This window comes from Dipteris shenzhenensis, chromosome 21 (assembly GCF_047967505.1).
Source record: "Dipteris shenzhenensis isolate YYH24624 ecotype China chromosome 21, Dip_SZ_1.0, whole genome shotgun sequence".
Lineage (NCBI taxonomy): Eukaryota > Viridiplantae > Streptophyta > Polypodiopsida > Gleicheniales > Dipteridaceae > Dipteris > Dipteris shenzhenensis.
The window spans coordinates 37,304,971-37,323,504 of record NC_141616.1 but is presented as its reverse complement, the minus strand read 5'-3'; the positions used below and the strand labels follow the sequence as shown (position 1 = coordinate 37,323,504).

General features: G+C 39.9%; 1 protein-coding gene across 1 annotated transcript; it reads right to left on the bottom strand.

Moving 5' to 3' along the window:
* Nucleotides 1-8,402: 8,402 nt before the first annotated feature.
* LOC147888815 (uncharacterized) lies at nucleotides 8,403-9,676 on the bottom strand. Its single transcript, XM_087392371.1, has 5 exons — nucleotides 9,665-9,676; nucleotides 9,445-9,576; nucleotides 9,139-9,362; nucleotides 8,770-9,036; nucleotides 8,403-8,676 (listed from the first exon to the last, which is right to left on the bottom strand). Exons 1-5 carry the CDS (start codon nucleotides 9,674-9,676, stop codon nucleotides 8,493-8,495), a joined length of 819 nt encoding a protein of 272 aa, XP_087248497.1. The 3' UTR covers nucleotides 8,403-8,492.
* Nucleotides 9,677-18,534: the final 8,858 nt, after the last annotated feature.

Below are 18,534 nucleotides of genomic sequence, written 5' to 3'. Positions count from 1 at the left end.
AATGTTTGTGCATGAGGGACCATCTAATTCCTAGGTTCAGATTAGCCTTCAGTAAGAATTACACTGTAATAACAATGATTGTGCATGAGGGACCATCTAATTCATAGGCTTAGATTAGCATTGAGATGGAATCAGACTGTAATAACAATGACTTTGCATCTAGTTCACAAGCTTAGATTTACATTAGGCTGTAATAACAATAGTTTAGAATGAGAACTAGTATTATTATAGCCTGATGAACCGACTCAGTGCTAATTTGATGTCCTGTTTTGATCTTGCCTTTCTTCAATTAACTGTAATAACAATGACTTTGCATGAGGGGCCATCTAGTTCATAGGCCCAAATTAGCATCAAGTCAGAATCAAACTGTAATAACAATGACTTTTCATGAGGGGCCATCTAGTTCACACACTTAGATTAGCATTAAGTTGTAAATAGACTATAAGGACATATCAGACTGTTGGAATTTTTTCACAACAAGACAAAGCAACTATAGACGTGCTTGATAGATGCACAAAATAGCATGTGCGTTTATAGGCACTGCTAGAATAGTGAAAACACGAGCGCATCTAATAGTGCATCTATTTGCATGTCTATTAGCGCATCTACACTGTGAATTAGACATAGATTTAGATGCAAAATAGAGAATATAGAAAGTGAGATTTTGGTGCAGGCTGATAAATGTACATCACTACTTTCCAAACATTGCCCATGATTAACAAAGCACATAATTTAAACAAAAATATCAATGCTTTTTGGCAAACCCACATATACAAAAATTAAGTGAGGTGAGGAGAATGAGAATATGTAAAATAGTTTTGCCAATATCAATGATGGACAATCTCGTACTCAATGAGATCAACCCTTGCCAAACTATCTACTTCAAAATCCAAATTAGTGTTGAGATCTACAAATACATTCAGCCAACTACTACTTGTGCTACTCATGTACTCATTGAAATCAACATCACCAATGGTAGGCTCGTCCTCATGGTTAATGGCCTCAATATCTGTATCTCCTATCTTATGATCATCCTCCTCCCTCATATCATGCTCATCATCACCTCCATGGCCATGATCATCCTCCATATGCTCCATATTAGTAAATGTACTATACATCACTTTGGAACGTGGTGTAATAGTAGGTATGACATGCCACCACATATTATTATCCACCATTGGTTGATAGACAACCTAATTCAAACACAAATACAGTCATGTTATTTTCCTTGCATTGAAGGTATCAAATATTTAAAAGTGAGCATTTTTATATGTGTGTACAATACCTGTTCACACTGTTGTGGTAGTACTAGCATATCCTTCTTACTTTGCCAAAACTTTGTGGAGTCAATAGTTACAAAGCCACTTGCATGGCATTTGATTGTTGCATTAGAGCCTCTTTCCACCACGTCCTTAACCACTTTACATCCAAAACATACACAAAGAAGCATCAAAAGTCAAGCTTAATAATATCTTGGATTATGCCACAATAATCATCCATGGCTCCATTGGCTCCCTCAAAGTTAGCAATGATGCTACAATCTTGTGTGTTTCTCTTATCATCAATCCGTTGTGTTTGAAAATGCTTTCCCACACACCATATAGCATTGAACATAGTACACTACACCAAGATAAAATCAATTAATTGTTGAAAGCTCCTAATTTATGCATAACATTCTATATACCAACCTTGCTCATGCATCCCCTAGCATACTCCCATTCTTCCATTGTGATATGCATCCTCTTGTCTCTCTCTACTCTGTCCATTTTGTCAAGTAGCCAATCCACATGAATATCCTTTGAAAGTGCTCTTAGATGCTGAGGGTATGGCACATGAGATCTATGGTGTGTACAAAAGAGGGCCCTTTCTCCTTCTCTTCTTGCCTTTGCATCCTTATATCTTGTCACCCATCTTTTCATCACATCACTATTAAGCATGCAATAAAGGTTGATATTATTTAGCAACTCTGTGTCTATTACTTTGCTCCGTCCTTTCCCTTGAGGCACAATAGAGGTCATCCTTAGGTCTTCATCATCTCTCCATAGTCATGGGAGAGAGCTATCCACATCAACAAGAAACTCAGAAATATATACAAGTGACTCTTGTACCAACCAACCCTCGGGCATGCTACCTTTGGATCTTGCATTTTGTCTCACGAAACCCTTCAAGGTCTTCATGAAGTGCTCAAGGAAGAACAACCATCGTGCATGTACATTACTGCATATAGCAATCTCATCCACCTTTTGGATACTAGTGTTGTTCTTTTTGGAGTTGGGCACATGTCCTTTCCAGTTTCCCTAAAAAAGGCATCTATCAGAGTGCGTCTATAGACACATCTAACATCGCGTCTAATAGCATGTCTGACTTTTAAAAAAATAGACAGCCGTGCCTATAGATGCACTATTAGACGTGTCTATAGATGTGCTACGATAATTTTTCTTATGTGTTCTTTCCTTTCCCCTTCCCCTTCCCCTTCCAAGAAAGGAATTACATGAATGATGGAAATAAGTGATTGCATGAATGATGGAAAGGGATTGCATGAATGAAGAAAGGGATTGCATTCGTAAGGAAATAAGGGATTGCATTCTCTTTTTCTTTCCTTTCTCCTCTCTTTCCTTATCTTTTTTCCTCTCTTTTTCTCTCTTATCTCCTTTCTTTTTTCTCCTCTCTTTTCGTCTCTTTTCTCACTCTTTTCGCATCTCTTTCCTTCTCTCTTTTTCTCTCTTTTTCTCCTCTCTTTTCTCCTCTTTTTCCTTCTCTCTTTTTCTCTCTTTTATCCTCACTTTTTCTCTCTTTTTCCTTCTCTCTTTTCTCCTCTCTTTTCGTCTCTCTTTTTCTCTCATCTCCTCTCTTCTTCTCTTTTTTCTCCTCTCTTTTACTCTGTTTTCCTCCCTTTCTCCTCTCTTTCCTTCTCTCTTTTTCTCTCTTTTTCCTTCTCTCTTTTATCATCTCTTTCCTTCTCTCTTTTCGTCTCTTTTCCTTTCTTTTCTCCTCTCTTTTTCTCTTTTATCTCCTCTCTTTTTCTCTCTTTTGCCTCCTCTCTTTTCTCCTCTCTTTCCTTCTCTCTTTTTCTCTCTTTTATCCTCACTTTTTCTCTCTTTTTTGTTCTCTCTTTTATCCTCTCTTTTCCTCTCTTTTCTCCTCTCTATTTCTCTATCTCCTCTCTTTTTCTCTCTTTTTTCTCCTCTCTTTTCTCCTCTCTTTCCTTCTCTCTTTTTCTCTCTTTTATCCTCACTTTTTCTCTCTTTTTTCTTCTCTCTTTTATCCTCTCTTTTCGTCTCTTTTCATCTCTCTTTTTCTCTCTTACTCCTCTCTTTTTCTCTCTTTTTTCTCCTCTCTTTTCCTCTATTTTCCTAGGTAAGCCAAAACATTGAGCGACTGTGTTCGAGCGAGTCCAAAGTTCAAGTGATGCTTGTGATGAAAAAGGAGAGGAGGAGTCATGAGGTGGGATTATGAACAGTGGTACGTGAAGAGTGCTAAGTTTGTCATGATATTTAGCACGTGTTAGCACCTCATGAGGTGCTAAGTTAAAGATGCTATTTAGCACAAAAGCTAGACCACCTAACAGTGCTTCCACCCAATGTTATGGGACATAGGACACATTAAGGGAGTTGAGAGATTAATATCACAAGGCCCCTTTTGACCTTCTATTTGTTATTTCCTACTATATCTATCATATCACCTCCTATGGCCTCAATGGCCTTGACCCACTAGTTGTAGGAATTTTGACTTATGGTTTGATGATCTAATGAAAACAAAATGTAATTTTAACAAGGGAAATGGGAATTTTAGGAGGGGAGGGTAAATTGTAGAAGGGAAAGTTAAAGGATTTTAGAAAGGAAGCATGAAAATGGAATTTTGCTTTGTTTAAAACCATGGTTCCAATTCATTCTTTTAACACATTGATCATATGGAAACAGATTGCATTCTTGAAGTTTATTTTATTGAGAGGTGGACATGATTCCAGCAAGAAATCTCAATGATACCACATAGCACGACAAGTGGTTATTTCAATGCACTCAAATGGCTCAATATGCATTTGGGGTTTATAACTCCATGGTGTTCTATAGTGCGGGTTTCCCAATGGAGTCCAAGACAGCAACATACTCTTTAACACAAAATGAAGAACTCGTAGGCTTTAATACAATATAAAGCCATTCATTCATTCAATCCATGTCATTCTACATTATGCAATGCATATGGCTTTGGCGCCTACAATATACTCAATACTCCAGAGCTCCTAGACATACCAATGATATTTTGGTCAAGGGTATCTTGATGTGGACCATGCATGACTACCCAGGATATGGAGAGTGCACAGGTACATGGTTGTATCTTTACATGTACAATGAGGGATTATGCTTTTTTTACTCTCTTTTGCACGCATGTCTTGTACTAACACATTCATGCACGCATGCAAGACTTGTTACAAGTGGGTACCATGCTTGTCTTGTTTGTGGACCGGCTCTGAAATCGCTTGCACGCTACTCCAAACATATGAGGAAAAATGTTTATGAAGGTCATGCTCGATACCTTCCGCTCAACCATCTCGCACGTGGAGGTCAGCTTGATCCACCACCATCATATTTGAAGGCAAGTGATTGGATTCAAGCTTGGACGGCGAATGGAGAGGAACCTCCTCCTGGTATGAAGAGGCTATCGATCTTTCATGAGCTTCCTTATTGGGGTCAGTTACAAATCAATCATCTCTTGGATCCCATGCATATCTTCAAGAATGTGGGGGCTACTATTTGGGCACACTTGGTTGGTTCCAAGGACTCGAGAGGAGTGCGAGAAGACTTGCGTGCTATGAATAGGATGTCTCGTTTGTGACCCCAAGTGCATGCTTCGGGAAAAGTTGTCGTCTCGAAAGCAACGTGGATCCTCTACAAGGGAGGAGGCAACGGTCAAGGCAGACATTGCCTCTTTTCAAACACCGACAGGGTACATGCATTGCTTGAAAGGAGCATTTTCAAAGGACAATAAGCTTAGTGGCCTCAAGTCCCATGATTGGCACAAGGTCTTACAGGTATTCTAAGTAGAATTAGTGTACCGATAATCGTGATGCGTCAGCGTAATTATTATTATGTTATATTGTTGACATGACTTCATTGTTGCTTTGATAGTTCATCCTTCCAATTACAATAAAAGGGTGCTTACAAGAAGATGTTAGAAATGCTATATTTAGGATTTGTGGTATTGTGAGGTATGCTTACTATCAAATCGCATTATGTATTTTCATCATGGACATGTGAAATAGGTGGATATCTCAAATATCTTACATATGCATGGACATGTGAAATAGGTGGATACCTCAAAAAGAGATCTCTATATTGAGCATCGAGAAGGCTAGGGTGGAATCCATCGAAGTCGTATGCTCGCTTGAGAAGCACTTTCCCTCGAGCATTATGACAGCTCAAGTCCACTTGCTTGTGCACATAGTTGATGAGGTGGCTATAGCAGGTACCGTTCATAGTCGATGGATGTTTTTTCTCGAGCAGTTTATGAAAACTTTAAAGGGGTTTGTAAGACCAAGAGCAAGACTGGAAGCAAGCATGGCAGAGGGATGGCTTGTGCAAGAGTCATTAGTATATATCACAGAGTTTCTTGCATCCACGGATCCTTATATGCCACAAGCTTGGCACAACAAGGATGATGATCGCATCATTGGCGAGGTTCCCTAAGGAAAAGGGATTGAAAGAAAGATGAGCGAAGAGCAAATGGAGAAATTCAATAAGTTTTGTATCCTCAATAGCCCTGAGATGCAGAAGTGGATTGAGAGATATGAAGTGGCAAAAGCAGAAAGAATAAATGTAAGGATGAGATTCAGAGTAATGTACAGGCGATCACAACCATATCCACGAGATCTGGCTCTTCTCCCTACTCACATGTCACTTGATTGGCTACAACTGGCTCTACATAAAGCCGAACTTGATGGAGAGACAATAAACGAGCGCGAGTGAGAGTTATCATATGGATGTATGGTGCATGTAAGTTTCTTACCTCTTGACGTAATTAAGTAATTATTTGTGGCAATATATGCTATAAAATAGATGCATCTTCATTGTTTTAATGATGCTCTTTTATAGTACAAAAAGTACAGTGCATTATGGTCATATGGACGACATTTTCACGTGGAACGCATCGATTCAAAGAGAGTCACGTATGATTGTGGAGTCATGGCTAACTTCACACAAGATAGCCGAGCAAGTGCTTTAAATACCAATCTTCTCTCCTCACAGTTGGATTATTGTGGAGCCATACGCAACATCTATGAAATTGATTTCAGATGATTTACTATTTTCATTCTTGATGTAAAATGGTTTAGAACTACTTACAACGGTCCCCATGCGACAGTGAGAAAAGATAGGAGCGGTCTCTTTGCAATAGACTCCACCAAACATTGGACCGATGAAAGTGATACTTTTGTTCTTCCCAAGCACTATGAGCAGGTGCATACTAATGATTTAATTAGTCAAAGCTTTCGTTTTTAAAGTCCATTGATACATATACTTGAGCATAATTTCATATATATAATTGACGACATTTGGCACCCATCTTCAATATAGGTGGTTTTTCATCCGGATCATTCTAATCCAAGATGGTGGTACGTGATCCAAGTTGCACCACGAAGTAAGCAATTTTTTGAAGATCGAGATGTGGATATGGAGATGCCACTACCAATGCCGGATCCAATTGATGAATCTATCGAAGAAGATGTAGATCACCATATGAGCCAAGAGGAAAATCTGCATAATGACATCGCACGGGAGGAGGATGGAGATCACGATATTGAGGAAGAAGACAACAATCATCAAGAATCACCACACTTAAGCTTTATTGAAGAAGATGATCAAATACTTTTAGGTGAATGTATGATGCTAGAGTACGATGATGATATAGGAGATCAACTCGGTATAGAGTTGGAGATAGACTTGCTTGGCACCTTAGACTTGGCTCAAGATGAAAAGTTGATGTAAATGCTCTTATTTGATTTTTCTCATCTCAAACTTGGACATGAATATATGAGCTTCAAAGGCTTGATGTACATGCTCTCATTTTTTTATTCTCTATGAGCTCAAACATGTATGAAAATTTTAAAAAATTTGTCATTGGAAAAAACTAACTTTTAAGGCCTATTAAAAAAAAAAAACCTCTCTGTAAAAACGTCACTATAATATTTTGTATCAGTGTCACTATATAGCGGCTTTTAAAAGTCGATATATAGCAACTTTTACAAAAGTCGCTATATAGCAACTTTAAGCAACAGTCGCTATATAGCGACGATTTAAGAAACCCGCTTTTCATACCGACGATTAATGCTAAGCAGGCGCTAAACGTCGGTACGTAGACATTGCAATAGGATCCGTGTGTAATAGTGCATGGAAGTGTGAATCTACGTAAAAATACTGAAATCAGCTTCATTGTTCACTTTTCCAATTGCGAAAGGCTTTCAAAAAAGTAGATGAAGCATATACCGGCATGTCCTCCCCTGATTGTTTAACGAAGCCATACTCATTCTTGTCCAACACCATCACTCTTCTATCTGAAGGTCTTTGACTTTGACATACCTCTCCATCCATGTCAAGCAAGGGCCTGGAAATTTGTTGCATTAGTTCAAATCATAGTAGAAAGCTTAAAAAATGCACATATACATATCAAGAATCCTACTAACATCTCAAACCACTTGCAATGGGACAAAGCATGGCAAGCCATCCATTGTCTCCTATGGTGGTTGCGGCTGTGGCCAAAACATACTTCACATGGTCCTCAGAAAGAATATTCCAAGGAGGTAATGGATTACTGACACCCAAGTTCTATCTTGTGGGAAATTCTAGGAAAATAAAATCTACTGCCCATTTAACTTTTCTCCCCTTTTTCTTGTATCCCATAGAAGGATCACGTGCAGACAAAAAGAACTCATGGATCTTAGCATACATATCATTTTTTCTAGCACATGCAAAGTCCTGGCCCATCAAAATGTAGTCTCCCATAGAGCATCCATACGTAGCCAACCCTCCATAATGCATAGCATGTTCTAGCGATAGTGGTGGATAGAAGATATATGGAGTGACAACTTTCACTATCTTTTTTCCTGTTGACAAAAACAATCCATTGCTAAACATATGCAAGAAGCTCATCCCAAGTCTTATGCACTTCAAATTAAAAAACTCAAAGATTGATGGAATTGAAATAATACCATCTATCCCATCACCAACATCAATAGAAGGCTCTGTAGGTGGTGGAGATGGTGTCCTCTCCACAACCTTGGCTATCAAGAAAAAAAGGGAAAACAAGCTCAAAATTCTTTTGATTTACAACTAGTTTGACTGACCCTACTCCCTGTAGCATGTTTCAAACACACCAAATAAACCAACCTTCCTTGCAGTCTTTCTTCTCTATTTTTCGTGTTGTTCTTCTTGGATTATCCTGATCCTTGCTTATTTCTATGGTTTTTTTGTTGTAGAATATTGCTTGTACAAATCAAGCTCTCATGTAAGCACATTACCACCTAAAAAATCTAACCACCAAGGGCAATTGACAAGCTCCCACTGTGAGTGTCCATGCATGGACTTAGGATACATACAGGTAGTTGGATTGGCCATCTCTATCCAACCCTTGCAATGTCTCAGAAGCTCATCGATCTTGCCCTCATTCTTCAAACATGTGAGATATCTGAGCCATTCCCAATGGTAATAGTGGTTAGAATTATGAGGAAAACAATGAATGGAAAAGAATACATGTTGGAAGAATTGACAAAGTGTTCACCTAAAGACGACTCGGTGAGCTGCCTGATCTGGTTCTATCATCTTGGTAGCTACCTTCCCCTTCCCACCACCACTAAGTTCACTAGACTCTCTAATTTTCAAAGAGGTAAACATACACTTTCTTCCCTCCAATTTGATATCGTCAAAATACTGACCAAGACTGTAATCAGAAGGTAGGGCAAACAACCGCCCAATGCTTTTTAGCTCCTCAAGCACACCAATGGCATGATTTTCAATCTTCTCCAAGAAAATTTCTCGGGCCAGCCACCTGTAATAGCAATATGCCATCGCATTGGAATAACAAAACACAAGAAGTAATATTATGATTGCCGAATCAATAGCACAAAAAAAGGAGACTTAATTGGCTTACGCTCGGTATGGAATATCTGAAGGAGGCATGTGATACATATTTCGCATGATTGTGCTAGCCTCCAACAAAGATAGGTATTGAATTTTCTTCTCCAATTTCAATGGTGCAAGGGCAATCCACTTAATCTTTTCAAGAGTGATAACCTTCTCCGCAGCATCAAAGCTCAAAGAAAATAACTTGGCTTTCCAAACATCCCCTAGTTGGGGTTCAAGACAATTGAGCACCTACAAAACATTACTGGGCATGATTTTTGGAACTTTTTAAGTTGACCAATGTACTTGAGCCATAAACCAAGAGTGAAGTTACCCATCCCATCCGATTGGATATTTTTCTTTGCACTGCATCTATCTCGTTCTTCTCTGCCGCTGCTCTCTCCTCTACTGGAACTAAAGATTTGATCCTCTCTAGAGCTCTCTTGGCATCAGTGTTAAATTCAACCTACAAGACATAATGAAAGCAACCAAAATGCACCTTTTAGCATTGACAGACAATCAATGAGGCTTTTCTTAAAACACCTTGTGGGTACTGCACATCCCATGTTTTCAATATATATGTGATCTTTGCACGTCCCATGTTTTCAATATAAGATTGTAATGATAAGATGTTTAGCGGCTATGTGGTGTCCTGTTCAAAGATTTATTGGATGGCGGCCACTAAACCTTGGATACTCTACTACGTCATTGAGTTGTGAGTCATTGATTTGGATACTCTGTTGAAACTCCTTCTTGGATATTCAGCTGAGTCTCCTTCTTTCGAGTCATTTGGGTCTCCTTCATGGATACTCAATTGAATCTCCTTCTAGCTAGTCATTCGTGTCTCCTTCTTTGATACTCAGTTGAGTCTCCTTCTTGCCAGTCATCCTAGCTCTTAGACAACTTGGATTGCTTTTCGCTTCTATCCATACTCGTATCTAACTATGCCATCTTTCCTTGTGATCAAGCATGGAGCTCAAACTTTGGATATCAGATATGACACAAGTATCTGTGAGGTTTCTCTTTTGGAGCTAAGAGATTTCTTTCAACTACAAGACAACAACATTCTTCTACAAGAGGAGATTGGACTAGAGAATGTTGGTGTCATTCATCGACCCATTGAGCTTGAAGCAGGAGAGCTTGGGTTCAAGATAGAAGCAAAGTCAGAATGTGTTTTTTCTATCATCACAGAGCAAATGCATGCACCTATTTTGACATGTAAGGAGATTGTAAGTGTGATGACCTTGCTCAGATAGCTCCCACTTAGTAGTGCTTTGCATGTTGCCTTTGCCTCTACTCAGACTATAGAGCAAGTATCAGAGTTGCCACAAAACTATAATGGTTATGTTTTGTTTGAGCTCCCACCTTGTCTTGAAGGGTCTGCTATGTTTGGAATGGACCAAAAGAGTGATGGTCATGCTTGGACATTGTACTCTACTAGCTCACAAGAGTCATTCAATGGGATGGTAAGAATAAGTAGGTGTACAAGCTACTTGAGGTGTTGCAATTTGGATTGTCCATATATGAAACGGATAGGTCTCTACAATGAGACACAATGGAGGGGAAAACTAAGAAAAATATGTCCTGTGGGTCCAGTTGAAAGGGAATGTGGTTCCTTGCTTTGCATTCATTGTTGTCAGATTCCTATCTATGTTTCGTAATGTAAAGCTTATATATACTACTAGATTCCACATGTGAACATACTACAAGATGTGCCATTCATGTGGGAGTACATGGGCATCCAATTGATGAGGGACGTAGTCGGGGTAAATGGAGAAAAGTGGATGAAATGGTATCTGACCGTGCTAGAAAGAATCCTGCACTCTCTTGCAAAAATATCGAGGTGGATGTTGCCAGAGATATTGTTCTAGAAATGATGCTTGGTGGCAAAGAGGAAGCCATAGAGGAGATGGATGAAGTTGGCTTCCATGAAGTTCTTGACACAATAACACCATTGTCACAAAGGAGGAGGCTTCAAAGAGCTGTGCAATCATCTAGACATGGATCAGAACGATTCGATTGTGGCCTGGATTCACTGTTGGAGTTGAAACGTCAATGTAGATACCCTTTTTTGCAAAGTGTCCTTTTCCCAGGACGACTATCAGATAATCAACAACTTCATGTCTTTAAGATGTCAACTATTGGTCCAAGTTCTAGGCTTGACTTGGTGAATAGGATGAGGCCAAGTGGTAACTTGGGTTTTTAATGGTTGCACTTTGACCATGTTCATCAGGTGAAAGGATGGTCCACCATGGGTGCCCATGTGTATGATTCTTTTATCAGGGAGCTTCTCACCATTGCAATATGTGAATTTAAGCTTGAAGATGCTGGTGCATAAGTAAATTTTTGGCAACTCATGAATGAGCAAATGTTGAAGAATGGATTTCCTTTGCTTGAATTCAGAGGGTTCATGGTAGATGGTGCGGGAGCGAATTGGCTTGGAGTTAGAATAGTATATAATGATGGACCAGAAAATGTCATGGAAGGTAAAGAGAGAACATGTGGTTTTCACTTGGAGATGAGCATGGTAGAGCATACTAGAAGATGCATCAGGGGTCCATTTCAGGAAGAGCATAAGCATCTGTGTAGGAATTGGAGAAGAGCAACATTAGATAGTAGTGCAAGAATTTGTAAGGAGGCAATAAAGGAATTTTGGACACCTACTCATGTTAAGGAGAATGAGTTGTCTGCCCTTGAGACATGGTTGGCATGGTGGGATGTGCAGGCCGTTTCCCAGTGGGGAGGTTCATTCATGCAACAACATAAGGACACTGGATTTGTGCCCTCTGTGAATTTAGCTGAGACCAAGCACTCTAGCATGAGGGCTACTCATGGGTGTGCTAAATATATAAGCTTATATGAGGCCACTGCAATAGATTTGGCAATGTCTGTGCTTCAAAGTGCACACTACAAAGCTTACATGGAAGGCAAACACTTGGGAATAGGACCTGCATTGGAGAAGCTGAGGGAGAGGATTTCGATTTGGGATTCTGGCAATGTGTCAACAAAGAGACTTGTTGATGTTGCCCACAGTGTTATGAAAGAGGTTGGCCTTCACACACCTGAAATGCAAAGGCCCACAGTGGAGCAAACTCAAATTAGAAGGAGAAGAGGTTCTGCCACTCCAACTACAATTAAGGAACATGATAGTCATAGGCCAGAGTATATTTATGTCTCTACTAAGCAACCAATGGGAGGGAGGAGACCTCCCACTAGAATTGTAAATGGAGATGAGATTAGTTGCAAGGAGAGTGTTGTGCATGAGAGAAATTGGGCTATCAGAAGAACAGAGCCAAGGAGTGTGGTGACATGCTTTGGATTCATTTCTAAATCTAAGTCTTGTTGTGGAGCACTCATAAATACATTGGGTCGAAGTGCAACTGAGGGTGTACCTGCACCTTGCTTCAAGGGGAGAAGACAACATCTTGATGGTATCAAAGAATAGTTTGTGTGGTTTTGCAATACCTCTGTTGGCCATACATGGTTTGTTGATTAGTCTATACTTGGTGTGCCTGGCCACTCCCCACGGGTGTGGAAGGTGACCGTCAGGACTTCCATAAAGCAACATGAAAAGGATCAATTGAAGGAGGCAGGTTTTGTGCTTGAGAAGGATGAGAGTTTTCATGTGCAAGGACCTAACTTGCAGAGGACTACAACACCATTGAGTCATGATCAGGAGTCACGATCGGGCCAGTAGAAGGGATAACAGGATAGTGAGATGGAGATCCAAGCTAAGTAAGGAGTTTCAAGACAGGATTCAAAAAGCTCAATGTTTGATTATAGAAGTGGTGCAAGAGAAAATTATATGTCCTAATGAAATGCATCTGTTCCAAGTGCGAACAGAAAGTTCTATTGCAAAGGGCCTTACCTACACCGTGACAATATCAGAGTTTCCATAGTGTTCTTCCAAGGACTTCATTCAACAAGATGCAAAGAAAGGGATGTATATTCCATGCAAACACGTGTACTTTGTCTTCATTGGTGTTTTGCAATTGAGTGACAAAGTGCATCAATTTATGCACCAAGCAGCTCTTACAAGAATTGAATTGTTTCAAGCCCTTAGTTCTCATAGAAAGCAGCCAAATGTGTCACATCCACTTGGTTGAACTTTGGGACTATTTTGCATAAGCTTACCTTTGTAATTGTTAAGGAAGCCAAGCAACTGTTTGCCGCATGCTTGGTTGATTTTTGAGATTGGGTTTATCTTTGAAAAACCATTTTGTATAATTGGCATATCTATTGTGTCAATTTGGGACATATATAAGTATATTAAGCTCTCAAGCAGCTTCAGAATGTATTTGGGAAGCTTTGGATTATCTTTGGGAACTTATGGAAGCATATTGTATGCTCAAGCTGTTTTGGATAATGCTACTTAATTAATGTTATTTGGCCGATGCTGTTAGACTTGTTAAAAATTTATGCTTGTAGTATTAATTAGATGCTTAAATCAAATGCTTAAAGGTTTCCTATTTCCTATCTTTAAGAAAGTATTGAATATATCATGGATTGAATTGCTCTATTGAGGACATTGCTACCTTTCTTTTTTTTTGAATGCTAAGAAATAATTTTTTCATTTTCCAAATTATAAGGTGCAGTTTTATTTCTATGTAAGAACATATTTTATTCAAAGGCAAATGATACTTTTGCAACATAAATATTTGCATTGAAATGTGGAAATCAATAGCCATGTTCGCTCAAACTTCCACCTCGCTCGAACGCAGTCGCTCGAACTTTGGTAATCCTCTATTTTCCTCTCTTTTCTCCTCTCTGTCCTTCTCTCTTTTTCTCTCTGTTATCCCCACTTTTTCTCTTTTCACTTTCTCTCTTTTTCTGTCTTAGCTCCTCTCTTTTTCTCTCTTATCTCCTCTCTTTTTCTCTATTTTTTCTCCTCTCTTTTCTCCTTTTTCTCCTCTCTTTTTCTCTCTTTTTCTCCTCTCTTTTACTCTCTTTTCTCCTCTCTTTCCTTCTCTCTTTTTCCCCATGTGAAGCTTCAATAGCCTGACATTGAGCAAGCAGATACAAACTTCTGTCACTCTAATTTAAAGAATGCAGGAGTCTGTAAATGCTTACTCAATGTCAGGCTGTCACTCTATTTTTTTCTTTTGCTCGATAGTAATCTTATTTTTTTCTTTTCTTCAGCTCATCATGTGGCTAGGAAGCTCTTCAGCCTCACTTGATCTTTAGGATGCCATCTTTTGGGAGTTATATAACATTTTGGGGCACCCTCCCACTCTTGGGGAGTTATACACATATAGGACGGGTACTCTAAACACCCCCTAGGAGTCGGCAGTATAGACTCCAAACCACCCCAACCCCACACTAGAGCTGAGATTACCCTAGTGGAGTCGAGACAGCCCAGCTGGCTATAGAGCAGAGCCTATTCTCCCCCCTGTGATCAAGAGGCCCTTCCGCCTCACAGAGCTGCCAGCATACTCTCGTGTAGTCAAGAGTCACTTCTTTAGCTACGAGTGGCCAGCGTACTCCCATGCAGTCGAGAGACTTCTCTAGCTACGAGTGGCCAGCGTACTAGCTCGACATGACAAGGCATCAGGCATAGTAGTAGGGAGAGCAGTGGGGGATGCATGGCACAGTGCTTTGGGGAGGGTAATGGTGGGGGTGGGGATGCTTCAAATGATGCAAACGTGCTAGAGGGTGATGGTATGATCTTCTATGACATCACTCAGACATGAGACATCTTAATGGATGCACGGAGGGGGGGAAATCTTTTGGCGAGCTTTTTAATGTGAGCTTTTTTACCATTTCCTTTGTTTTTGCGAGCTTTTTTTAGAAATCCATACATGTTTTTGTTATAAGAAAGATGGGGAGGTTAGAAAGAGGGGGAGAGAATATAGGATATGTTCATTTTCATAGCATGTGGGAGGGGTGGAAGAGTGTATACTATGCACAAGGGGGGGGAGGATATGAGTGGCAGTAGGAGGCAAAAAATTATGGAAGATATGTCCATATTCAAAGTAGAAGGGAGGAACTATGGGAGATATGTACATTTTAAAAGTGTATAATTTGAAACTTTTGACCTCATATTTGGATTCCTCGTTGAATTCCGGTCATTTTGAGTACCAACATGACCATATTCTGATAAAAATTGGAAAAATGGTGTTTTTCTCATTTTGGCCTGTTTGGGGTCTGTTTTGAGTCTGCGCTCAGACTCAAAACAGACCCCAAACAGGCCAAAATGAGAAAAACACCATTTTTCCAATTTTTATCAGAATAGCGTAGACTTAAAACAGACCCCAAACAGGCCAAAATAAGAAAAACACCATTTTTCCAATTTTTATCAGAATATGGTCATGTTGGTACTCAAAATGACCGGAATTCGACGAGGAATCCAAATATGAGGTCAAATCTGTCAAATTATACACTTTGAAAATAAACAAATTTCCCACATGCTCTCCCTTCCCCTTTACATTTAGTAGATGAACATAACTTTCACATTCCTCATCCTCTCTCTCCTCCTTGCACTCCTTTTTGCATACCTTATAAGTTCCCCCTCTACGTTCTCCACTATGATAATGAATATATGTTCCAACTCCCCTCCCCTCCCTTCTCCATGTCACCTTACCCATGCGCCCGTCCCTCCCCCTTTCCTTTATCTCCCCTCCCCCCCCTCTCTCCTCTTAACTGCAACCACAACCCAAACTTTCAACCCACCCCACTCCATGACCCCCCCCCCTCTCTCTCTCTCTCAGGTGAATGAAAAGCTCGCAATATTCATGAAAATTGAAAAAAAGCTCATGACAAAAAGCTCACCAAAAAATCACACCCGCACGGAGGAAGGACATCATGGCCTTCATGCACTCTGTAATTGCTAACAACTACATAGATTGCTTTATTCACTATAAAGACCATCCAAAAAAGTTGGCTGATGAAACCCTCGTTGCTGTTTGCTCTAGGTATCCCAATCCCCCCAATGTTCAGTTCATAGAGAAATGGGCCAAGTCAAAGATTGTTAGGATACTTGGCAATAAAAGATTTTCGCTTAAGAGGCAGGCACTAGCCAAGATTGCCAGGAGAGAGGGAGGTCAACCACCAAGGGGCCAGCCCCACACCACTCACAAGTGTGAGTGGAAGAAAGCAATGAAGGCAGTGAAGGCAAACCCTAGTCTGCAGCACATGGAGGCACGAAGGATCCAAATGGAGCAATATGGAAACGTGCATTTTGGAGCAGGGGGTGTTGCAACAATCATGGGAGCCTAATTTGTAAGTATCTATCTCAAATTATATTGTTTATGTGGTTTATTAGGAGGTTGTTTCTTTGTACTAACCCCTCCACAAATTGTGTCATCTTGCAGCTTGATATCCTGGGCAGGTACCCTACTCCTGTTGAGACAGTCTACCACCACCACTATCATACAGGAGATACATGGAGCCACTTCTATGATGATGGGTTGATTATTGAGGAGCAGTATATCCGGGCTACTGGAGCGCCCCCTCAGGTATTTAGAAGTAGTTAAATAATGTCAATATTATAATTAAAATTTTGATTTTTCATACATTGATACATGTCCCTCGTTTACAGGGCCTTATGGCTGACCTCAGGAGGAAGAAGATGAGGAAGAAGGGAGCAAAGAAGGGAGCGAAGAAGGGAGCAAAGAAGGGAGCGAGGACGCAGAGAACTTAGATTAGTCATAGAAGTAGTGCTAGGTACTCTCTTTTTTGTACTTGAAGCCATTGGCTTGGCTTCAAACCTCTCTTGTATATACACTCCTCTTATTTTTTGTACTTGAAGCCACAGGACGTGGCTTGGCTTCATGCTATATGTACATACAAGCACTTTTTGAGTTGTGAATTAATATACAGTCCTTTTTTTGTTTTGGCTTTCAATTCCTTGTGCAACATTCTATCAATGAATGCCTTGTGAACTAAACGTTTTGGAGTTCTAATGTTTTATTCGGAATTGTAATCATCGGCTATAGACGTGCTTGCAATTATGCTAATTAAAATGCGATTGGCTGTAAGAATTGAATTGCACAATCTGGAAATGGGATTCTTGTAACTACAAAGATACACAACATGCACAGTATTCTGTTTAGCCACACAAAATTTTGCTTTTATTTAAAAAAAAGATTCTGTAGAGCATCTATAAGCACGTCTATGTATGTGTCTTTTTGTTTTTTTTAAATTTCTATAGACTCGGGTCTATAGACATGCCAATAGACGTGCAAATAGATGCACCTATAAGTTTTTCTTTTAGTTAAGGAAATGTGTCTGTGTGTGCATCTATGGGTTCTTTGTCTTGTGTTTGATGACCAAGAAACCATCTAATTGCACGTCATGAGCAACCATCTAATCACACGTCATGGGTAGACGATGATGTATATGATCGCCTATGCTAGGCTGGGCTACCAACAAAGCTGGGTGTATGTGCCACCACTCCTCCCACCTCATCCAATTGAATTATTATGATCTTGGCTCCCATAATCAAGAAATTCTCCCATGGCAACCATCTAATCGCTCATCATGGCTAGACGATGATATAAATGACCACCTAAGCTAGGCTAGGCTACCAACAAGCTGGGTGCATTTGCCACCACTCCTCCCCCCTCATCCCATTGAATTATCATGATCTTGACTTTGATGACCAAGAAAGTCTAGCATGGAAACCATCTAATTGCACGTCATGGCTAGACAATGATGTAGATGATTGCCTATGCTAGGTTGGGCTACGAGCAAAATCGAGTGGGTGGATTGTGTGCTCTTAGTATCGATCTCAAATTATATTTTTTATGTGGTTTATTAGGAGATTGTTTCTTTGTACTAACCCCTCCACAAATTGTGTCATCTTGCAGCTTGATATCGTGGGTAGGTAACCTACTCCTGTCGAGATAGCCTACCACTGCCACCATCACAAAGGAGATACATAAAGGCACTTCTATGATGATGTGTTGATTACTGAGGAGAAGTATATCTGGGCTACTGGAGCGCCCCCCCAGGTATTTAAAAGTAATTAAATAATGTCAATATTGTAAATATAGATTTGATTTTTCATACATTGATACATGTTGTCCCTTGTTTACAGGGCCCTATGGTTGATCAAGAGGAAGAAGATGAGGAAGAATGGAGCGAAGAAGGGAGCAAAGAAGGGAGCGAGGATGCGGAGAACTTAGATTAGTCATAGAAGTAGTGCTAGCTCCTCTTTTTTGTACTTGAAGCCATTGGCTTGGCTTCATGCCTCTCTTGTATATAGACTCCTCTTATTTTTTGTACTTGAAGCTACAGGACATGGCTTGCCTTCGTGCTACATGTACATACAAGCACTTTTTGAGCTATGAATTAATATATAGTCCTTTTATTTTTTTGGCTTTCAATTTCCTTATGCAACGTTCTATCAATGAATGCCTTGTTAAGTAAACATTTTGGAGTTGTAATGTTTTATTCAAAACTGTAATAGTTGGCTATAGATGTG